The 24,688-nt window shown below is 40.4% G+C and overlaps 1 protein-coding gene across 1 annotated transcript in view; it reads left to right on the top strand.

The window, feature by feature from the left end:
- Positions 1-5,042: 5,042 nt before the first annotated feature.
- The window catches only part of trpc5a (transient receptor potential cation channel, subfamily C, member 5a), a gene marked incomplete at its 5' end in the record, with an annotated part of 130,521 nt that continues 110,875 nt past the window's right edge, over positions 5,043-24,688 (top strand). The window contains one exon of the mRNA XM_082528691.1: positions 5,043-5,087. Within this exon, the coding sequence (XP_082384817.1) occupies positions 5,043-5,087 (45 nt within the window). The remainder of the gene's footprint in view (positions 5,088-24,688) is intronic.

Raw genomic sequence — 24,688 nt, 5'->3', positions numbered from 1 at the left:
GGAAATGATGGATGGAGAAAAGAGAGACAAGTGAATTAAAAAGGGCAAAAATCGAGGTAGGATTGGTAATGGAGGATTATTGGATGGAGGAAGGATGAATGAACGTGGAGGAGCAATGAAGAGCCTCAGAAAGAGGTGCGAGATTAGGAAACCGGCACAAGGGAGGAAGGGAAGAGAATTGTCGAAAAAGGAGAAGTGGGATTAGAAGAGAAAAGGCTGAAGGAGGGTGAAATTAGTCACGGTGAAATAAAACTGAGGGACGGATGAAGAAGGAAAGAAGGGAAATAGAGGGATTAGAGGTGGAGGGATACAGAAGCAGTGGCTCCCCCAGGATTTTAGGTCGCACTGGGGTTGGGATATATTCAGTTCAGCTTGTGGTCTCATCTTCCCAAATGCAGAATGCCTTTTGGGTCTATATTTAGAGTGTTATACAACAAAGGATTGCATCATCTGCCAACAGAGTTTTGTTTGCCAGAATTTTCTCTGTTGTCTTTCTTTTTTTTTTCTTCTTCAGTGGCTCCTTCTGCCTTGCGCCAGACTGAGGTTGAGGTTGAGGTTTGTTTGTAATTAACATCTCTATGTTAAACCGAGGTCAAATAAGAAGCAGAAAAGCTGTTTACAAGTTCTCTGAAGCTTTTTGAGGAGTTTTCTCATTGTGTTGTTTTTGTTCTGCCGTCAATTTGATTTGTTATTTTGTGCCGTAAGTAGCCTACCGGGGATTTTATCCAACCTGCCCAAGCTGCTTCAGGTTCTAAAGTCAAACTGAGTTAGTTTTATTTAAATAGCCTGAAATCAAATTTGCCACATGGTGCTCAACACTTTGCACAGCCACAGTTTGAAGTAAAACTGCCTTTTAAAAAAAAGCCATCTAGGTGTGGATGGAGAAAACAGGTGGAGGAGACCCACAGAGCAGGGATTCATCTTCCACACAGTTTTACGTAACCTACAAATTTACACAGAAATCATGTTTAGCTTTGTCTTACAAATCCCCAGTTCACCAAATTTTTGTACTGGGCTGCACGAATGAAACTGCATTTGGGACAAAAGCTCATATTCAGCTTGGGTTTAACTGTGGCATTAATACAGCAAACTCAGTGCCAGCTCACGTCAGCCAGTGTTTCAGCTGGTCCACTACTATCACATGTACTGAAATCTAATTTTAGGTATCTGAGATATTAATAGAGAGATCTTTGGGAGAATTGTGTGATGCAGCATAGCCTGCAATAGAAGAAATTCCAGGTGAAATTTAGGACAATTTACTCTTTTTGTCCTTTTTGGAGTGCCGTTGATGCGCTAAACATAAAAATATCCAATGATTTCCTTTGTAACATGTATCATTTTTCACTAATACTTCTGTCTGATGTGACTGTTGAAATTAAACCCCCACATTCCACTTGAGAGTAAAATTTCTGGAAGTGTTTTTGGTGCCCATTGCTGCAGCATATCTGCAAGCACCTTTGCAACCCACCTCTGGACAAGCTCCTCACATCATTCTGTGTTTGTCAGATTGTCATCCATTGATCAATTCTCTTCCACTTTACCACTGCAGGATTGTGGTTAGGGTTTGAGCCAATCCCAGCTACAATAGGGCGAACAGCAGAGTAGAACCTGGACAGGCCACTGATCTGTTGCAGGGCTAACACAGAGAGAGACACACACATTTACACTCACATTCACACCTATGGGCAATTTAGAATACCTAACCTCACCAGCTGCATGTCTTTGGACTGTCTTAAAGTCATATCAGTGGCCATTCGTGATTGGGGATTTTGCGACTGCTGTTGCATAAATGGACTGGTCCTTATAGAGCCTTTCTACTTGAGCACTCAAAGCACTTTGCTTTGCAAGTTTCATTCACCCAATCAGATTCTTATATAGTGCTTTTCTGCTCTTCTGAGCACTCAAAGTGCTTTACACAACTTGTGCATTCACCTATTCACGCCCATTCGCACAACCACATTTTAGTAGTGCTTTCTAACTAACATGTACACACACATTCATACTCCAATGGATGCATTGGAGAGCAATTTGGGGTTAGTATCTTTTGATCAAGGATATTTGGCATGCACACTAGGGGAAGCCAGGAATTGAACCACCTTCCAATCAGTAGATGACCTGCTTTAACGCCTGAGCTACAGCCACCCCTGTAGCTCAGGGGTGAGGAGGTCCGAGGAGGACAGAGCTACACAGTCAAATAGAAATGACTGCAGCCGGAAATATTCTCCTTTTGACTGTAGTGGTTCTCACTAAAATGCAATAAAGTCTGTTAAGTGAGTAAGATTTGAATCAAAGATGCTTGTGCGTGGGTGCGATTGCACAGCAAGTCAGTTTGAGTGAGATTCTCTTTGCACAAGAGTAAACGTGAAAATGAAATGTCGTCTCTGATATACCAAATAAAGTTTTAAATCTCCTAACACGATGATCATTGCGATTCAAAACTTTGGGTCTCTTCTGGCTCTAACATGCTTGGCTGAGCGTATGAATTTGATCTTCGCATTGGGCATGTGCTCTCAGTGGACTGTTAACAATCTGTTTTGCAGCTTGCCAGTTGAATCCAGTCCCTGTTGATGGCAAACCCTTTTTCTGGCAGGGCCCGACACCTTAAACCCTTCCAACAGCAGGAGGAAAACCCTGCAGGTCTTGGTTTAAATCCTCCTAAACCTCGCTCACAGCAGATGAAGGCTCCTCTAGGTTGAATTTTGGGGTCGTTGGTGGATGGGCGGGGGGATCCCCTTTTACCCTGTATTTCACCCCTCTTGCCCTTTTTCATCAAAGAGGCAGCACTGTAGTCCTTAAACAAAACACAACAGAGCTTGATGTGGGTTTTTTTTTTTTTTTTGGTTATCTCTTCTAAACATGACGTGAGGGCACTCATTGAAATTCACATCTTTTCTTCCTCCTGTGTTAGTCCTTCTTTCTTCTCCACGCAATACCCCTTTCTGTCCTCTAGTTTACCCCATTTTGTCATGTTTTCCTTTTTTATCTTCTGTTGCCGTGGATTTCTTCTTCTGATTCTCCTCCCTGCTCGTCCTCTATCCATCAGCTCCCATATTTTTCCTCTGGCTCGCTTTATACTATTTTAGTTCACTTCGCATGGCCACACTAAATATTTAGGAATGTGTGTGCGAGCAGAAAAACATGAATGCGTTTTTTCAAAATAGAATAAATGGCTCTTCCAACCATCTTTTTGGTGCTTCCTCTCCTTTAGTCTGCCATCCGATAATGTATGATCCTCCTTTTTAAACTGCTCTCATTAAAAAAGGAAATGCATTTCACCTCATGGCTTAATTTGTCATCAATGAGCGACTTTAGTTAAAAGTAGTGCATATAAATATTAGTGTGTTGAGGTGCTGCTACAAGTAAAGAAGATGAAACCAAAAGAAGCTTAAAATATCAACAGAGCAGCTTTTGTACTGAGATGAGCAGGTAGTGTGCGGCTGTGGAGAATAGTCTGAATGCAGAAATCTATTCTCGATGAATGATTCTTTTCCTTCATCCAACACTCATTGCAGTGCATTAACTCCTCATTAACAGCATTTTGGGGACTATGGATACATGGGGCTCAGCTCTGAGCATCCGTCCACACCAATTTCACATTCAGTCTAATAAGAAAAGTAATTCTACCACTACAGGCAGTGGTATCAGTGCCGGTCACAGTTATCAGAACCATGTACTTTGAACTTTTAATATCAGTAATATTAGTGATTATTTGTAATATTTAGAGTTTGTGGCTATTACTAATTTCCAACACTTGTGGATACTTGGGCTTTTACACCAAAAAGGATAGCATTCATCTGCTGAAGAGATTTTTTTTATCCCTGCCATTTCTTCTTTTGTCCTCTTCAAAATTAAGGAGGAAACACTGCACATCATGCTGAAATATGCCAAGTTTTCAGCTAAAAGCAGAAGTGCTATATTATATCTGTCAAACTGTAGTAATATTGGCATGTCTCATCTTTCATGGGTTCAGCTAAAGAAACGTGACAGGCTGCTAGCAACAGCAAGTATTAAAAGATACTCTTTGTTTATTTGTGTTACTTTTAAGTTGACTGCTGTGTACCAAAAACAGTTTCATCCCTTGAGTCAGATGCCTTTTTTATGCTTGAATGATTCATAGTTGGGTATTCAATGGTTCAATTTGTTCTCTGTAAATATAACCTGGTATAACTTTACTGGCAATGAGTGAAAAAGCAGCCAATGTCCAGAGAAAGGTCTCCATGGAGGCTGGAGAACTATTCTTCAAGAGCATTTTATAAAAGCAGTGGCTGAACAGTTTTGCACAGTACAATAAATCATGTGTAAAATTCATCTGGTGTAAACAGTCAACCCAGACTCTTCTGTCAGAATGATTTCAGTTTGTACTGACTGAGTAATAAGTGCTGACTGTACTGCCCACATTTGTGTACAATATTGATGCATCCGTTTCTGTTTTACTTAGTAAAGAGTGTAATAATTTTCACAGGGTGTAAACAGGAACTCGAATCAGAAGTTTTCTTGTTTTTGTTCCATTTTGTTTATTGCTCTGGCCCTCTGTGACAAGACCTCTTGCTGTGCCAACACTGACATGATTAAGGAGGGTTGTATTTCTTGCTGCAGGGCATCTGTTTTTGTGAAAACCCCCCAATTCACAAAGCTGCTAATTTCAGTGTTTTTGCACTCTGATCTCCCAGCAGGCTCTAAAATTTCAGGTAATGTTTATCTGATTGCAGTTTGGCACGCGGTCGTGAACATTAGCATTTTCTTCCTTTTAGGCTGATTATGTTGTGTTTGTGCTGTCCTGCGGACACAGAGATTAGAGGGGTTTTCTCTCTTTAAACCTCTTTGGTGTGCCCATATTTGGGAGATTTTCATGGATTATCTGCATGGTGTCCTAAACTGTAGAGTAAATCAACCAAATGCATCTCAAAATTTAGAAAAAAAGTCATGTTATTTTCCTAAAAAGAGTCAAATAAATGTCTATTGAAACTCATCACATGACACAAGCAGTGCAAACACTTTTAAAGGAAAGGGCCCTGATGGAGGGAAAGGGGGAGAAAGAAGATATGGTATCCCAAGGAGCAGAAACAGCGAAGATGGTGGTTAATGATGTGAGGAAAACTCAAGAGCAAGCGGCTGAAATGGAGAAGGAGAAAGCAAAAGATAAGTGGTAGCAGAGATACCGAAAAGAATGTGAGTTTTGGGGTAAAATATATGGGGGTACAGTGGATAATGATACAGAGAGGTGAATAGGGGAAAAAGAGAGAATGGTTTTCTAAAAAGAAATTTTCAGTAGCAAAAACATCAGCGTCTAAGATGAGATCATATTAGACTGTAGTAAGCGAGAGGACAAGACCGAGACAGGAAGTGGGAGTAAAAGACAGACAGAGGGAGTTTGATTAAGTACAGAAAAGATGGACTAAGACACCCGGAGGAAAAGCTACCCGAGGGCACAGTGAGTGATGAAGTGGAGGTAGTGAGAGTGAGATAAATGTCTAAAGTCATGCTGGAACATTTAAAGGGATTATAAAATGTGCAGAGAAGAGGAGGTAGTGGAAGAGAGACACAAAGAAGAGGAAGAACAAATATCTGTTTAATTAGCAGGATACATTATTGCAAGAAAAATTTCTAGACGTCTTTTAAATTGACTAAATCCACTATAATTATATATTGACATTTTCCAGATCTATGAAACATCTAATAGTATTTTGTAAAGTTACACATAAAAACCCATGTTACAGTTGATATAATCAATAACTTGCAGTACATTGTTAGAATTGTAGTATTTTGAGTTGATTTTTATATATCGTTTTATTACATTAACTGTGAATTACATCTTCACTTTTTTTTTAAACACAGTACATTATATAACCAGTAGGGGTGCAACGATACACAAAATTCACAGTTCGGTTCGATACTTTGGTGTCACAATTCGATAGTTTTTCGATACAAAAAAAAATGTTCATGCCATTTTAATTTGTCATTTATTAAAATTATAAATATATATTTTAACTCAAAAGTACAGTTTTTAAATTTAATGTTGCTGAAACAACAAAGTAATAAAAATTATATATATATCTGATCGAGAAATCACTCATCTTTGGAAAAGAGAGTTTATTACAGAGAAATGGCTCTTTCCAAAATAAAAGCTATACTATACGCTTCTTCTGGGCTATATTCTCAGCAGCATATTAAACATATCAGGTCACCATAAGGAGAATCATGTGCTAACGGCTGTCTATATGACTCGGGTAAAGTATGTAGCATGCGTGCTTGTTGTTTTTGTCTGCTTCCACTTGTCTTTGCACTAGGATGATGTCGGAGTAAATGTGCAGTCATATTTGTTGTGTTCCCACTAGTGCTGTCAGCGTTAATCTCGTTGAAATGACGTTAACGCCACAACACGGCAAGTTAACGAGCTACCTCGGATCGCCCCGTGCATGGGGCTGGACGGGAAACACGTTAACGAGCTAACTGCGATAACACACTAGTTCACACCCATGTAAATGAGCATTGCGTGGCACATATCTAAATTGTGTGTTCTAGCAAAAGTTCTAGAAAAGTTCATTAGTGAACAACTGAAAGACTTTTTGGACAAAAATTCAGTTCTTTCCCAACATCAGTCAGGATTCAGAAAACAACACAGCACAATAACTGCTGCTATTAAAGTGGTTAATGACATTGTTGATTCAATGGACTGCAAAAAATACTGTGCTGCTCTTTTTCTTGACTTGTCAAAGGCTTTTGATACAGTTGACCATGCTATTTTATTAAATAGACTAAACAATATTGGTCTATCTGTAAATGCTGTAAGTTGGTTTTCAAATTACTTGTCAGCAAGAAAACAGTGTGTCCGTGCTGCTGGGTCTTCTTCCTCTTTTCTCCCAGTATCCAAAGGAGTTCCGCAGGGTTCCATATTAGGACCATTGCTATTTTCTCTTTACATAAACAACCTTTGTGATAATTTGTCAAATGCAGCATTTCATCTTTATGCAGATGATACAATTATTTATTGTTCATCCCCTTCAGTAGCACAAACCCTGCAATTTCTGCAGTCTGCCTTTGATGTCGTTCAGTCCCATTTAACTCAACTTAAGTTGGTGTTAAATCCAGAGAAATCCAAGTTCATGTTATTCTAAAATGGCAAAGAGTTGTTAGCTACGTCTCCTAAGATTAAAACAATTCAAGGATCTGAAATTGAAATGGTCACATCTTACAAGTATCTAGGGATCATTATAGATCAGAATTTGTCATTTAAGACTCACATTCAAAGGCTTGTGTCGAAGTTAAAACTAAAACTAGGTTACTTTTTTAGAAACCAATCCTGTTTCTCCCTCCAAGTGAGAAAACATTTGATTCGTGCAACCTTTTTACCTTTATTAGATTATGGTGACCTGCTTTTTATGAATGCACCTGCCCACTACCTAAAGAGGTTGGATACTGTGTACCATTGTGCTTTACGTTTTATTACTGGCTATGGAAGTCGTGTACATCATTGTTCTTTGTATGCTGCTGCTAAATGTCCATCTTTGCATATTCGTACACTCTCCCATTGGTTGATTTTTATCTATAAATCTCTCCTTGGGCTGGTTCCATCTTATTTATTTGTTTATATGTGTAAAAACCACAACCAATACAACCTTCGTTCGAACAAAATCATACAATTGATTGTCCCAAAAATCAGAACAGAATTGGGGAAAAGGGCTTTTAAATACGCTGCCCCTGCTTCCTGGAATAATCTGCAGAAGGAACTGAAATTATCAGAATTGGTTACCTTGGGAGAGTTTAAGTCTGTCTTAAAGGAACGAGAGAACAGCTCTTTTACTCAGTGTGATTGTTTTTAATGTACTCTTAATTTGATCTGTTATTGTATATTTTACACATGTTTGTATGGGATATTGTATTTGTTTTAAATGTTATATACCTATGTGGTATGTGACTTTTGTTGCTATGATGCCAGGTCTCTCTTGTAAATGAGATTTTTAATCTCAATGAGATTTTTACCTAGATAAATAAAGGATTAATAAAACATCCAACATACTGTTTTACTTTTGTCCATGACCCGCTTACCTTCAGGGTCATACGTCACATGAAAACCAAAATAGTTCCAAACGCCAGATCTGAATGAGGGTGGGGAGGTTCAATTTGCCATGTTGCAAGGAGAGCTTAACTTCTGTCTCGCTAGCTTGCCCTGCGCTCAGTGAATCTGCGTTCGACTACTCCGCCTAGGCTGCACTGTCGAGCGCAGATCCACTGAGCGCTCAACACAGACAGCATCGTCAGAAGGAAAGTTGATAAAATAAATAAAAAATGTTGTATTGTTCGATACATATGCGTACCGAACAGAAAGCACTGTATCGAACGGTTCAATATCGATACGAGTATCGTTGCACCCCTAATAACCAGTATAACCATAATATAACCATAACCAGACTGTGACAGTTCTCTTCTGTAATTTTAAGGCTGGTTATTTGTATTACATCAGTGGCTGTATTTGTATGTAATTTAATTATTTAGACGCATTCAAATACCTCATATGTAACATAACTCACAAAATGGGTTTGTTTTTTATTTTGTTTTATTTATTTTTTGGCATCATCATCATCATCACTCAGCTCATAGAATATTGCAGCTATTTGCTGAACTTTGATTTATTTATTTATTTATTTTTTACATCATTGATTTTTATAGTAGTTACATTGGATATTTATATTTATACCATGTAGCATACATTTTTATTGATGGCCCATTTTGCAATAACAGGCCCATCTTTCCTTCAAGATCACCTTCTCCTGCACCTCCAGATATATTTCCACCACTGCAGCTGCTCAGACTCCCTGGATATCTGCCAAGATCCAGAGCACATTGCAACCTTTAGCTGAGGACTGCTGAAAGTTTCTGGTGAAATAAATATTTCATTTAACCAAAGCTAAGAACAAATCATAAATATCAAAAATCAAATAATGTGGTTTTTGTAGCCAAACATCAACTAAGGCTGTAATCAGAATCAGAATCAAAGATACTTTATTTATCCCCAAGGGGCATTTAAGATAAAAACAGAGCAGCATGACGTTGAAGATAAGGACAGGGCAGTAAGAGTGAGATAATAAATGCACAGAATATACAGTATATAAACAGTTTTAAAATTAAAGTGACTGAATAGGTGAATAAATAACTAAGTGAGTCAAAGTGAGTAAAGTGTCGGCAGTATAAAAAGATTATAGAGTAGTTTATGTTTGTGGAAATGTTCTTATCTGCTGGAGTTAAAAAGCAGGGTGGCTTTGGGGACAAAGGTGGCTCTCCTCCTCTCAGTCCTGCAGGAAATGCAGCGGAGGCGTCGCCCAGAGGGGAGCTATTGAAATGCAGGGTGAAGAATGTGAGAGGGGTCATTGATGATTTTGGCTGCCTGTCTAAGGACCTGTTGGCTGAAAACCTGTGCCAGAGAAGGTCATGATGCTTTTCAGGAAGGCATAGTAAAAAGTCATCATGATGGGTGTGCTGACTCCAAAGGAGTTGAGTTTCCTAAGGAGGTATAGTCGTTGGTGGCACCTCCTGAGAATCTCCTCTGTGTTGGCAGAGAATTTCAGGAGGTTGTCAAAGATGGTTCCCAGGTATTAGTACTCAACTACCTCCACTGGCTTCCTGTGGATGGTGGTGGTGACTGAAGCAGCCACATCCCTCTGCCTGCTGGAGAAGGTCATCACCATCTCTTTGGTTTTGCTCACGTTCAATCCAAGTTTGGAGCTGTCACGCCACTCTACAAACTCCTGCAGAGTAGGCCTGTGGTGTTGTGAGGGGCCTGACAGCAGTGACAGGAGAACTGTGTCATCAGCATATTTAACCAGGTGACAGTTGGGATGTGTGAATCTGCAGTAGAGGATGAAGAGCAAGGGGGAGAGCACACAGCCCTGGGGGGAGCCAGTGGAAGTGGAACGGAGACCAGAAAGAGAGTTGTTGACCCGAACTTTCTGAGTCCTGTTGGTCAAAAAGTCCAATATCTACAGGATTAGCTGATCATCCAGGTGAAATCGGTAGGAAAGTTTAGTGGCCAGGATATGAGGCAGCAGAGTGTTGAACGCTGATGAGAAATCAGCAAACAGAAGTCTGGTGGAGTACCACAGAAAACTGTTACAAGAGTGATAGAAATATACAACCTGAACATCAGATAAGAAAATTTTTTTATGCCCAGTTATGGAAAAGAATAAAAAAAAAAATCTGCTGTTTAATTTTGAGAACTTGTCGTTTCCTGTACATAAGAAATACAAGGACATATTACCATTAGAAATGGTTGCAGACAGCAGGAGCTATACCGTGGCGAGATAATCTAACAATCTTAAACAGGATATATCAGTTAAATGATGAGTAACGAATTGCAGAGAGAAAATTAAAAGGGAAGTAAAAGAGGAAGTCTTCACATGAGTTGAAAAATGAGTGAAAGGGGAGAGTAGAGAGTGAAGAGAAGACAGAGATGGGAGTGACAGTGTGGGGGAGGCGTGTGAAGGAGGGAGAGTGTTGAGGCTGGAGAGAAGCATTAGGAAAACATAGAGCGGTCATACTTAGCTGGAGAGATGGGGAGGGCGAGTGGAGAGGAGGAAGAAAAAATGGTAAAGGATGAGTGATGAGAGAGAACCAACAGAGAACCACCCACATACAATAAAAAGCAGTGAGTGCTTGGCTCTCAAGTTCTCCTCACTGCACTTTCTCATTAGACTGCAGCCTTTATTGCTGAGTGGCTGAAGACAACAGGACACTCGCTGCTTATTCTGCTGTTTTCTGCTGTTGTCTGCCCTTTAAATTTTAATATAATCTCTGCTGCTGATACATGTGCTTAATTAAAAAATTAGGCATTCAATGGGAATTGTAGATTTTCTCCTTTAAGGTACATATTAATATATACATATAAAATTCAGTGTTGGTACTGATTATGTGATGATTACCAAACAGCTTCTCCTGGTCCTGAAAAACAAAGCCAATGCAGAAATGTGCAAAACTGCACTTCCTCTAAAGACCACTAGAGGCTGGCTCCGAAAGCAGGTCGGTCACCATAGAGTCTGTGTTAAAATGGCCAGTTTTAAAGAGGCTATAAACATGTTTACAGCCTGCAAACAAAATGTGTTCTGCATTATTGGTGTGGGAGCAAAAGGTAAAGGGGCTGATTAGGAGAGTAGCTGTCAGTTCATCACTGCCTCAGTCAATTCAAGGCATTCAGTAGGACATCTTAACATATTTGTGTTTTTTTTTTTTTTTTTTTGTCCCTTTGGTAACACAATTTAATGCAGTTATCAAAAGATATTAATTAATGCTACTATTTTTTTTTATTTATTTAGTATGCTTTCAGTAAGCTGTATTTGTGCATTGCACCCATGCAGTCTTTGAATGCATCACTGAGCACTCCACCCTTTCATCCAAACATGGTTACTTGTACAGTCCCGATCAAAAGTTTGACTGCTTGAAAAAACTGAAACAGGTCAAGGTTAAGTTTTTCTCATCAGAAAATAAAACTTTCTTCCACCTTTCAATGTCCCATGTTTGGTGCTCAGAACGGTCAGTTCTGTGGCATTCAAGGGGACGTTTTTTGTTTTTGAAGCCCTTCAGTCTCAGATGCCGTCTGATGGTTATGGGGCTGCAGTCGGCACCAGTAACAGCATTAATTTGGGTTGACGATTGTCCAGTGTCAGCCAATTGGGTCCTCTGGCTTGGTGCTGGAGACATTTTCTGGGGTCTTCCCCTTGACTTTTTTGTTCCATAACCCTCAGTATCATGTAAGAAATTCCAAATGAGTGTTTTACTGTGTCCCACCGCAGCATCGATGACGCAGTGCGAGAGACCCTGTTTATGCAGTTCAACAACCCAACCACGTCCAAAAGGGGAAACTTTGTTTACCTTTGCCATCAGAATGTCATGACAGTGTGACTACCTGACAGAAAATGACAATGAATCAACGTTTTTGCACAGATGTGGCCTTTTAAAGGCATGTGGTGCTAAACTTTAGATCAGCTGTAGAAGCCTTTTTCAATTTAAGCTTTGTTTTCAGTAAGTTCTCACTCCCATTTCTTCTTGACATGGCATGTTGAAGCTCTACCGGGAAAACTTGTTATGATCCAAGCATGCAAAAAACCTCTGATCGGGACTGTATGTGCTGAACATTAAGTTTGAGAAGACTTTATCATAGTGGGATTATTTTTCCTTTTCAATTATCACTTAAACTCAAAATCACAAAAACATCAGTAAAGGGAGGAGAGCGATGCAAAAAAGTGTCAGTTACGAGTGTCAGAGATTAAAGCCTTTATTTCCATTTGTTCAGGTGCAGGTGTCTCTGGGTAACACTATACTAACAGTGATCTTTTAAAGTAAGCTGAGGCTAATAAAGATGAGTTTTCTGCTGCTGACTGATGTGCAGTGAGGGCCTGATGTCTTGGTTTTGGGTTGGACTTTGGAAAGAACAGAGCCTGAGAATGTGAGGGGAGCTTGGCAGGAAGTCAGAGCATCGGGCAGGTCATTAATACACTCAGGGCCGAGTCCATCAAAAGTCTTTAGTAGCTGCTACAAGTATCATAAAACGTCTTTGGTGATTTACTGCCAACCAGTGCAGCGACTTTAAAACAGGAACCATTTGTTTTCTCTACCTGCAGGCTCTGGCTGCTCTGGGCCTGATTTACACCAGTCCAAATGTTTAATTTAGCTTTTCTAATTGACTCGCTTTAATAAATATACAGTTTGACAGCTTTGCAGCAATTTAATGGACTCAAGTCGTTGAGCCGCTATTTTAAAACCTTTTCGCTCATTTATATTGCATATGGACTTGAAGGTTAGATGTTTGAAATTCATTTATTGCAAAGACATATTTGCATAACCCATATACCTTAATATGTGAGAGGGGTGAACTGGCTGATACAACCCCTGTTATTTTAACTTCACAGAAAAGTAGAAGATCTGTGTAAAAGGCAGGATTGTAGATCTGTTTAGCTGAACACGTCTGGGCAGGTTCAGTCTTCTGTTTTGATTTCCAGCAGTGTAGCTCACAGTGTACGTAAACTAAGGCTGTGTGACTTTGGAAACAGATGATCAAAAATCTAAAAAATTCCCTTCATACTGTTAATGGAAAATTGTATTTAGTAGTCAGTATAATCTTTTAGTGATATAAGTTTGCATATGGTAGAATACTGCATGTAGTCATTTGTATTAGGAAATATTCAACCATGTATACTTAGAGGCATATAATTAATTGTGTGTGATCTCTAACAGGCTGCAAAGGCTTGGTGTGTATTCCACACTAGAATGCACACCCACATCCTGGGAGCACGAGAGAGGTCATACCTTCTCTTATTGTTTTACGGCAGGATTAACGTAGCTATGTCTGTTTTAGTTTAAGTGCTTCTTTACATATAGATGAACTGCTGGACTTCCTCACCATGTTATTTAGGGTGAGGGGGAGACTGCCCTCTTTGTGACCAAGGATGTACCTTTTGTGCCTTCATGTTATATGACCCTTTGATCAGCAGGACACACACACACACACACACACACACACTGAAGTATAAATAAAGACCGGGGCAGTTTCTTAGTGCGAGTCTCTCAGTCTGGAGACTGCCCTTGCTAGCAAGAAGTTCTGTGTGTTTCTCTTCTCTGAGTCTTTACTGAAGAAGTGTTTTAGAACATTTTCCCTAACACATACAATTAAAATAACAAACTAAACTAAACAGGAGCAGTGAGAGAGTGCAACTCCCTCTGAAGGGCAAAGGCTGTAATAAAATGTTGATGTTCTGATGTTTTTAATTAAAACATCAGTCTGCTTTTGTAGCAACATGCTGGCCTTTGACCCCTGATCTTGAAACATTATGTACTAAAACAGTGTATTTTATTATCTTGCCCATATAGTTGGAGAAGAAATCTGAAATCTTTTGCTTCTACAAGCTGTAAAAACTTGAAAATGTACATTTTATTCATTTATTCGTTATTTGATTTTGTGAAACATCATGGCATCATTATGAAGTTGCTGGACTTTATACTGAAAAAATAAACAGTTTTGTAACGCTCTCTTCATTACTTTCATATTACTCAGTTGGGTTTCTTGAAATCTGTTTTAAAGATGACCTTTGACCTTGCTTCCTATCAATAAAGGTAAAATGCTTAGCCAACCTAGATACTTGCGTCCCTCAAGGCCTAGTATATTGTTAAGTCTAAAAATTGCTGGTAATATAAAAGTTTTACAGATTTTTCACATTTGGTGTGACCCAGTTTTCACCTAAATTAAATCAGCTGTTGGTTTCTACCATCACACAAAATCTCAGAATGATATCTTGAAAACTGTGGATGCTTCAAGCGAACAGACAAACAGATGGAGTGCGTACTACCTCCCTTGAGACTACAAACCATACGAATAGTAAGCACTTAGCTGTGCTTTCAGTGATTTGGTGCGAAACCAGTGATTTCCTCGAACTTTAAACATGACTAAACTGAGAGCAAAATAAATCAGTTGTGGGGAAATGGGTTTGGGTTGATGTGCTGGGGGTCTAGTGCTTGGACCAGGCAAAATACTGGGGGTCTTTTTACCCATGATGCCTTTCTCACAAGAGGAACCGTTGCTCCAAGCTAGCTGCAGCCTCCACCACGGGAGGTCTGTGAACAGCAGAATGGTACGCCTCCTGAGACCTGCACAAAAGCGACAGTGGAGGGATTTTGCATGAGTGCAGACAGGAACCTTGTTAAAAGTTCATCCTACACTCCTTTGGATAGACCTTGCTGACCAAAGCCTCACATCATCTTGCCTGGAGCTGAAATAATTAGTGAGTGAAGTTTGGGCTTTTAAGCGAGAGCAAAAGCACAGCGCTGTGTGCAAAGATTTATAAAGCAACATAAACTATGATTACAGTTGTTTTAAGACAAACTGCTGCTGTACCCTCTACAAAATGCCCTGTAGATCAGGCGCCTTATCGTGTGTGATACATCATATATCCTCTTTATTGTACGAGGCTGTAACCATGGATAACCTTGCATGTGTCCATTTCATAGGGACATTTCATTTTGTGCACATCTGACTAACTCTTCCAAGTTTGTTTGTTTTTTAAACTTCTGACCAGATGCAACTTCCTGCACCTTCAGCATCCTTTTTCTTATCACCACACTGTGTTTATGTGCTAACTCATTAGTATTAGTGAAACAAAGTCCAACTAAGAACTTTTGTAGAGAGTATAGCAGCTGTGCCATTTTCCCTTTAAACAAGAACTCTAATCTCCATATTTCAACTTTATTCTCAAAATTATCAATATTTTTTTTTCTTAATGTGGCCTTAATACTCCTTCATTGTTCCCCATACAGTCTGAGTGTTCTGTGTACAGTCGAATTTCTTTTGGTTCCCCCTGTTGTGTTTGTTTGACTTCTCAAAAAGCTGCAAAGCTTCAGCTTATTGGGGAATCAAACAAACACGACAGGACGCCTGCATCAGAGGACATTTTACACCATGCCGGCCTCTTCTCAGCCTTTGTGGTTGCAGCTCGGGGCTTGAGGTCATGCTGCTGTTTGGAGGCTCCGTTTACAGTGAGAGGCAGCCTGCAGTGCCACTATTGTTCATGTGACGTGCTGCTGGCAGTGAGCAGCATCTCTGCAGATTGGGGCTGTGCTGCATCAGGCGCTTGCCAGGACCAACTCCCATCAGCACTTCAGAGCAGCAGTAACTGGTGACATATTGTTATCAGCAGACCCGAGCTCTCCGCCCCTGTCTGTAGTCCACTTAGTGTGCACGATGAGGATCTAATGGTAAACAAAGCAGGCTGTTTTAACACACACCCAGTATGACTGTTGCAACTTCCTGCATCAATTCATTTGTTGCTGCAGACCTGCTGATGGTTCCAACACCATCATTAAGTTTGCAGATGACACCACGGTGATTGGCCTCATCAGTGACAACGATGAGGCCGCCTACAGGGAGGAGGTGGATCGTCTGGCTGAGTGGTGCGACAGAAACAACCTGCTGCTTAACACCGAGAAGACCAAGGAGCTCATCGTGGACTACAGGAGGAATGCTGACCCACATCCACCCATCCACATTAAGGGGACGGCTGTGGAGCGTGTGAGCAGCTTCAAGTTCCTGGGAGTCCACATCTCCGAGGATCTCACCTGGACGACCAACTGCTCCAAGCTGGTCAAGAAGGCTCACCAGCGCCTCTTCTTCTTGAGGACTCTGAGGAAGAACCACCTGTCCTCAGACATCCTGGTGAACTTCTATCGCTGCACCATCGAGAGCATCCTGACCAACTGTATAACAGTCTGGTACGGGAACTGCTCTGCCTCGGACCGGAAGGCGTTGCAGAGGGTCGTGAAAACTGCCCAGCGCATCGCCGGAGCACCACTTCCTGCCATAAAAGACATCTACAGGAAGCGGTGTCTGAAAAGGGCTGGGAAAATCATCAAAGACCCCAGTCACCCATCACATGGACTCTTCACCCTCCTGCCCTCTGGGAGGCGCTACAGGAGCCTCCGGACTAAGACCACCAGGTACCGGAACAGCTTCTTCCCCACAGCTGTCAGACTCCTGAACTCTGCCTCCTGACATCTGACCCACGTTAAACTCATGGACTGAACATACACACACCCACAATGGACAACTGTACCCTCAAACACAATAATAACATGGACTGAACCACCACTCACAACCACTAGCACTTTATATAGCCTCTGTAGAAACTATCTACACCCTCACTTATCTTAACTGCACTACTGTATAGCTCTGTGTAAATAATCATTCTGTACATTTGATAATTTTTAATCCTACAACTGTTTACAACTTGCATAGTTCCCATTTCTGTATAGCTGTATATCCCAGATTCTGTAAAGTTATTTATTTCATATTCTGTATAGTTTTTCATATTTATATCCTGTTCATATCCTGTACATAGCTTGTACTCACTACAGCCTGTACATACTTATAGTTATAGAATATTCACAACATACTTCATACCGTGTACATTATAACATACCATAATAGACCCATTTCTGTAATATACTCACATATCTATATTATTGCTAATATATATTGTAATATATCTATATCACTAAAGCACTTCTGGATGGATGCAAACTGCATTTCGTTGCCCTGTACCTGTGCATGTGCAATGACAATAAAGTTGAATTCTATTCTATTCTATTCGTCTTAATAAAGGAAATTGTACAAGAGCTTGGGATGATGGTGTGGTATCACTGTAAACAAGCACAACGATTTAAGAAATGCAAGAGAAGAAGAGAGTGGGCCAAGCGTGCAGAGCTGTGGAGGATTGTTTCTGCTGTAGCCAAGAGAAGAGCGAGATGGGAACAGCAACCCAAAAGCAATGAGACGGAAACAGAGGAAAGATTAGAAGTGTAAGGAGAAGTGAGTGTGAGATGGAAACAAGAGCCAAAGAAAGAAGGAAAAAATAAATGAAGGAACAAGAAAATTTGAAGATGCAGGAAGTGAAAAATGAGGATGTTCAGGCTGGAGAGACGTCTGAGGGAGGCAGATAAGAAAGAGAGGAAATAAAGAGTGGTTACAAATAGCTGCATGCACAAAACGCAGGTGGGAAAGCTGGCAGGAGAGAAGAGATGAGGGTAGATCGGAAGAGGGAACACAGTTCAGGGTAGAGAGGAAAGCGGCACGGGCGGGGAGTTAATGATAGATGGATGTGTGCCGTGGGTGGTGAAAAACTTTTGTAAAAAATAAAATACAAGAGGAGAGAAAGAGGGAGCAAAGGAGCAAGATAGGAGGTGAGTTAGAGGGTTTATCTGCAGTGCTGTACCACAAGTCAGTAGAGCGTTGTAAAGCCATCAGCATAAATTCCTCCTCGCTATGCAGATCTTAAACGCATCTGCATTCCAGCAACTGCCCGCCCGCCACTGCAGAGTTAAACCCAGCCACATAATTCAGCCATCAACAATGACCTGCAGGCACGAGTAGATCCCATCACTTCCACTTCTGTGAATGCACAATATTCTTGTTTAGCCGCTCGGCTAAGCATGAGTAAGACGTGATTTGTGTAACTCCTGTTTTCATAAAAGTTAAATAACTGAATCTCTAGTGAATTTTATTTTAAATTTTTATTTTTTTCAGAACTTCCCCTAAAGGTTAGGGGAGCCAGAAAGTCAGACGCAACTGCAGAAATGAGCTAAATCAGCAAACTGCTGTTTCTTTGCAGCAGAGTCAGCATGTCTGTGTGTTTGTTTCTGCCTGTGTTCTTACTGGGGGGGGGGGAGACAAGTTAATTAGCAAAGGGGCAGCAAGAGCTCTGCAGCAGTAAACATAAGGCTTCGCTCAGTAGTCCGAGGCAGGGAATGGCGAAATTGCTGTGGGTATTTTTGTTGGGTTTTTTGGTGAGATTTAAAAGCTTCTGGCTTCTCTCTGTCACACAGTGACCTGCCAGAGGAAAACATCTATACTGGGATGCATGAAAAGCATAATTTGTTGCATCGCTTGGCTGTCAAAACAACCGTGAAGGAGGATATAACAGATTATTCCCCAAAACAGCCCGCAAGAAAAACAAGAAAAATGAGGCGTACGGATAAAAAAATGTTCCCAGTCGTGTACAGTGTGATATATGTGGCACGAGAAAATGAATGCCTGTGAAACGTGGAGCTAAAATATACACGTTTTTCCCATCGGTTGGTGAGAGAGTGTAACTTAATTAGATCAATCTTCTTTTAGGTTCATTTTGTGTTATAATCTTATTTAATTGGTGACGGTCCCTCAGTAGATGGAGTGAGCCTGCACCGATCCATCCTTTAATATGTGAGCGGGTTATCGATAACGTGTGTGTGTGTGTGTGTGTGTGTGTGTGTGTGTGTGTGTGTGTGTGCGCGCGCCCATAAAGGGTTTCTACATTAAATTAAACCGGTCCCCTAAAATAGCCGTGCCTACATTAAATCTGTGATGTCGCCATCTGGGAGTCCTGCCTGAACTTACAGCAAAGAGAAATTAATTGACAAGACATAATTCCTGATTAATTTTTTTATTAATTAATTTTTGTATATATTTATTTATCAATTGATTCAGTCACAGCCTGATGGCAACCAAAACTAGTTTCCCGTTAATGTATTAAATCTTTAATGGAACGATCTCTAATGCAGCGATATGAACAGTATTTCTTTTGTTCTGAGTCCAACTGACCTGCTAGTAAACGTGGAATCAACATCATTGTTTTTCCATCCCTGGTTCTGTTTTTGTTGTTTTGGTTTGGGACCACTTTTGAGCAAGACGGCGATGTCATTGTTTCAGTCGTAGGATAAGTGTTAAACCACAAACAACCTGGATTTATTCCATTTAACAGCAAACTTCCCAGTGGGGAGGATCCTGCAGTGTTTGTCCTGTTGTAGCTCCATTACAACCAACTCACTGACTGTCGGTCTTTAATAAACCTTTGAGTGACTAAATAAAGTTCTGCATTATTGCCCACACATTGGATGTTCAGTCCAGAGCCATTGTGATTAATTATTTTTATTTTATTTTTAGTCTCCATTCACTTTAGTTTCATTTACTTGTTACCTCTCAGACACCTCTATTTTTTTCTAAGTGTAATACTTTTTGTAATATTGTTTGTACGTTTCCTTATTTTATGAATATTTAAACTTTTTTCCCACACTTACTTTTTAGTCTTTAGTTAAGATTTAGTAACCTTGCTGCAAACCAAAGAAAAGCACGGCAGCAGACATGTCTTGTTTTTTGAGTTTTTTAGAGACAGTAATGATGAAAGCTACATTATTGATGAGGTATTTACATAAAAGGGAGACAAACTATGATGTTTTTCCTTCTCCTGGTTCTCCATAATCTGCACTGAGCTAAAGTTTAGCTCTGCATTCACCCATCAGTACCACTACAGACTTTAACACCCTCAGCACATTCACAGACATCAACACTACAGACTTCTAGGCTGGTTAACAAATGCCGCTGCCTTTTTTAAAAATCTTTTGCCTACTTGCTTTAGTCCGAGAGTCTGTTGCTAACTTGCATGAGAAACCGGAATTGTGCCTGGGTAAAGACAATAATGTTTCCATCCCTTACTCTTTAGCTTTGTTAGGAGCTCAGCTGCCTCTTATCTCTTTCTATTATCCCCACTTCCACACTTGTGTTCCTGGACTTTTCAATTCAATTTGATTTATACAGCGCCAAATCACAACAACTGTCGCCTCAAGGGGCTTTATGTTGTAAGGTAGACCCTACAATAATACATACAGAGAAAAACCCAACAATCAAATGACCCACTATGAGCAAGCACTTTGGCGACAGTGGGAAGGAAAAACTCCCTTTTAACAGGAAGAAACCTCCGGCAGAACCAGGCTCAGGGAGGGGCGGAGCCATCTGCTGCGACCGATTGGGGTGGGAGAAGGAAGACGGGATAAAGGCATGAAAAGACAGGATGAAAGACATGAGCTACTTTACTACAATAGCTTTTCAGTTTTGAATAAAAGGCCTTGGGGCAGCACTTTTCAGCTCTCTTTCCCTTGAGGAGCAACTTGCTGATGTGTGTTAGGTGTCCCAAACAAAATCAATAGTTTAAAAAAAGCTGCTTGCTGGACACCACACTCTGTTCATCTTCTCACCCACCCTTCATACTGAAACTGTCCTGGCAGTGCCCACTCACAGTAAATGAAACTGCACTTAATGCAAGTCAAGTCACTTTCACTTTGTTACATTACAGTCCAGCTTTGTCTGCTGCAGTCCAGCTCAGCTCAGACTGGTTCACCGCTCTACATCCTGAATCCTGATCCAGTCCAGTCCTCTACTGGTGTGAAGGTCACCCTGGCCGTGAATGAATTCATTGCATAATAAATCGGCTGCATCAAAACGGCAAACTAGAGCTCATTACACAAAGGGCAGACACATACATGACGCCGAGGTCACGGCGTTTTCCTCTTCCCTCCTTCCTGTGTGGCTAATAAAGCCTAATCAGTCTCATTAACGTAGAAATAAATGATCTGAGGTGCAACGACCAAAGTGCTTTCAGGATTTGGGGATGACGGTCGACCTTGCACTCAGTGTAAAAACCCTCGGTAGCGCTTGTGCTTCAAAGCACCATGGAAACGGCCTCTGCCAGTCAGCAACTGTCATTTTCAGTTGACTTGACAATGGTGGTAACTGGAGGTATTAATTTGTCTGTCAACTGTTGATAAAGGGGCCACTGACAGCGGCGACGTCTTCTTCTTCTTTTTCCCCATGACAAACTTAATACTGTGAAAGTGCGACAGTGTCAGCAGAGAAAGCCGGTTGCGTCACTCTCAGGTGAAGAAATCTCTGATTTGTAACCACGGCTATCCGCGCGCGCAGATAACCTGCCACCTGGTCGTTCACAGTGGACTCTGTGGTCACATTTAGAATTCAGGACTTGTAGCTTTGTGCCAGTGATTTGTCGCTCTTCTCCAAAGAAGCAAACTGCTTGAACTTGACAGGATGAGCTGTGTGTGTGTGTGTGTGTGTGTGTGTGTGTGTGTGTGTGTGTGTGTGTGTGTGTGTGTGTGTGTGGACTTTGAGTATTTTAAATCTTTGGTGTCCTGATGAGGGCAGTGAGTCAGCACTGAAGACTTCTTTTAAGCTCCATTAAAGGTCTTCAAGGATGAGACGGAAACAAGAACCTCTGCTATCGCTGTGTGATGCATCCATCACTGACACAGTGTTCCTGTGTTTCAGTTGTTCTTTAGGCTGCTTTTTATCCATTTCAGATAAATTTTAATAAATGACTATATTCACACAAGCATACCTTTTGGTCTTGTTTTTATTAAGCAGCTGTCTGAGTTTGACCCAGAGAGCTTATAAACTTTATTCATTTGTTTTTGTAAAGTCATCCTTTTTTTAACATGTTATATTTGTTGGAATTTATTATCAGCCAAACCAATATTGTTAGCCAATATTACCTTATTATTATTATTATTATTATTATTATTATTTTTACATATCGGTGACCAATAAATGAGAATTTAAGTAAAAACGGGATGGGAGAAACACCCTTCAAGCATGTTATGTGTCTACTGTCCACCAGAGGGCACTGTGCATTTTTACCTTCATTACATGGTAGATTTGATTTGACAGGAAGTGGGGAGAGAGGGACCACATGTAGCAAGTAAAAAAGAGCATGCCTCAAACCCAGGTTGATGTATTTCAGCCATGTGGCTCAACTGGTGAGCTACACTGGGATGCCTATCGTAAATCACCAAATATCAGTATTGGTCTTAAAGTCCTGAATTTATTGGGCTTTATTTTGTATTGTTCAGCTTTCAACCACTTCTTCTATGTTGGAACTGTTTCTGTCGGTACTTTTACCTAGAAGGTACTCTACTACTGATTCAAATGTGAAAAAAGTGTTGTAGTGTGTTTATCGAGGTGCATGTGTGAGATGGTGGTTTAAGTTCAGTTTACTGTAGTTCAATCAGTTCTGTAATTTCTATCTCTAGTTTGTTTCTAGATCATGTTGCATGTTTGTCCTGAACGGAAACTTCATTCTGCACAGACTGATTTTTTTTTTTTTCACAGCCAAACCGAATGTTAAATTATGATTAAATTGCTGTCCTGCAGCAACTACATCACTGTTTATGGAAGAATTGAAAGAGTTTCTCTTTCAAATCTGTGATGTTCTTGCTGGATATGTAAATAATGTAAATTTATGTGTATGTAGATCACAGCAGGTGGCAACAGATTGGTGATTATTGCTGATTTATCACAGTTAATCACTGAATTATCACAAACACATTGCCAACTTGACCCCATTCAGTCTCAGACTGATGGCAGACTGAGTTGTTGTTGCCATTTTCTCCAGCAATCAAGTTCTGACTCTTTATTGTCTTCTGAGATGTGCCATTTAATGTTTACACACCGAAGATAATGAACTGTGAAATTAGCTACACCTGAACAAAGTACAAGAACTATATCATTATTTGTGACCAGCAGGCACTTCTTCTTTTTTCTCCTCAGTCACTGTTGTAAAACCAGGTCTGCTCATACCCCTCACCAAATAAAGCCCAGTGCTTTTTTTTTTCCATTCTTCATGTTCAAATGGCAGAGCCTCTAAAAATATCTCTCTGTGCTCCATCAGCATCTTCTTCCCTCTCTGCTGCGTCGCCAAACCAATTACAGCCTTGTTGAAATGCAGATTTATATCGGTGCAGCAATAATAGGTTCATTTTACAGTGTCAGACTGAGTCCTAACCCACATCTGTGACATTAGCATATCTGTCATCATCTGCAAGATTATGTCCATAAGTCTGTGTGCTGGTCACAGACTGGAGCATCACTGGAGTCTACATTTAAAGCCTTTAGAACTTGAAGAACTCCGTTGCTTACTAGTGTTCTTCTTATCTTAATGTGACAATTAAGCTCATCATCAGCATTTTTTATTTTTAGTTGTTTTTAAAGACTCAACAATTATGTCTAAGCCAGTTACAATATAAAATGTATAAAATATTATAAGTTAAAAGCCCTTCAGCAATTCAGAAAAACCAAACTATGCAAATTCCTAAATGACCAAGCACTTGGTGAGAGTGGGAAGAAAAAAAATTGAAGTCGCATATATTTTGTATAGAAGTCTTGTGGAAGTTGCTATGGAAGGGAAATTGTGAAAAGTGTGACACAAACCAGAAAGTATAACCATTTGCCTTAAATGTAAGAGTCGCACCCTTTGAAAAATGGTGGTTTCATGATGTGCCACAACTTTTACTTTGAAGGCAAAGATTTCCCGTTTCTGGTTTAGATTTTTCCAATTTTTAGGACTTCTTAATGGTTGGTTGGCAAGTGATTGGAGACAAGTTGGTATCTTCCATGCAAACTGTGGGTAAGCAGGGGATTGTGGTAACAACCAAAGTAATCACAAATGTTTTTTTGCTGCAGTTCTTTGTGAACCGGTTTTCACTTGGCAGCAACCTGACTGCAGTCGCCAACCACTTAGGACTAGTTGTGCCTTAGTGACCAAATGTTTCAAGGGGTTGCTAACTGGTCTCTAGGCCATCAGTAACTTAATAAGCTTCGAATTATCCTAAGCAGACACCTAACATTAGTCTTACATGATGCAGGCCATTTTAAATGTTGATTGTCTGTTAGGTTAATTGTCGATTCTATATTAGGTGTAGGCATGGATGTGACCATTTGTTTACTTGTCCTGGTTGGACTAACTGTTGGGATAAGTTCCAGCCCCACACAAACATGTCTAACTGAACATCCACAGATTAAAGTGTTGAACTAATGTGATCTGGGTTTGCCACAGCTGATCTGATCCACCACTTACAATAGCAGCTTTTCTAAAGAGCAACCGTCAGTTAAAAACGAGGGCGAGCAAAGGGTGATTAAAGGTTCCTTATTAAGTTTGTTGGCATCAGAGCTTTAAGAACCAGCTCTCAAAAGCCTTCCCTGTTTACTGCAGTCAGCTCTGCATAACTCTGCAGTCTGTGCTTTATTTTTACCTCCTCGGGTGTTTATACGGTTGAGAGAACAGCTGGAAATGAGCACCTGTGCTGACTGCAGTTTGCCCCTGGCCTCTGTTTAACTTGTGTGACTAATGATATTCAGATGTAACACAGTGCTGATTTCCACCGTTTTCATTCTGTTGTCTCTCCTGACTTACAGAACTGCTCTTTTTTGACTAAAGAGTTGTGTTTTTTTCTTTCACACAGAAGCACCACAGCAGTAATTAGCGAGTAAGATCTTAACTACTTTGCTTACATCAGTATTCAAACCAGCAGCTTCATTAATTTGCTCTTTCTTACTCAA

This window comes from Aulonocara stuartgranti (assembly GCF_965226115.1).
Source record: "Aulonocara stuartgranti genome assembly, chromosome: 3".
In the NCBI taxonomy this organism is placed as follows: domain Eukaryota; kingdom Metazoa; phylum Chordata; class Actinopteri; order Cichliformes; family Cichlidae; genus Aulonocara; species Aulonocara stuartgranti.
The sequence above is the reverse complement of the archived record's forward strand: the minus strand, read 5'-3'. Positions and strand labels throughout refer to the sequence as shown.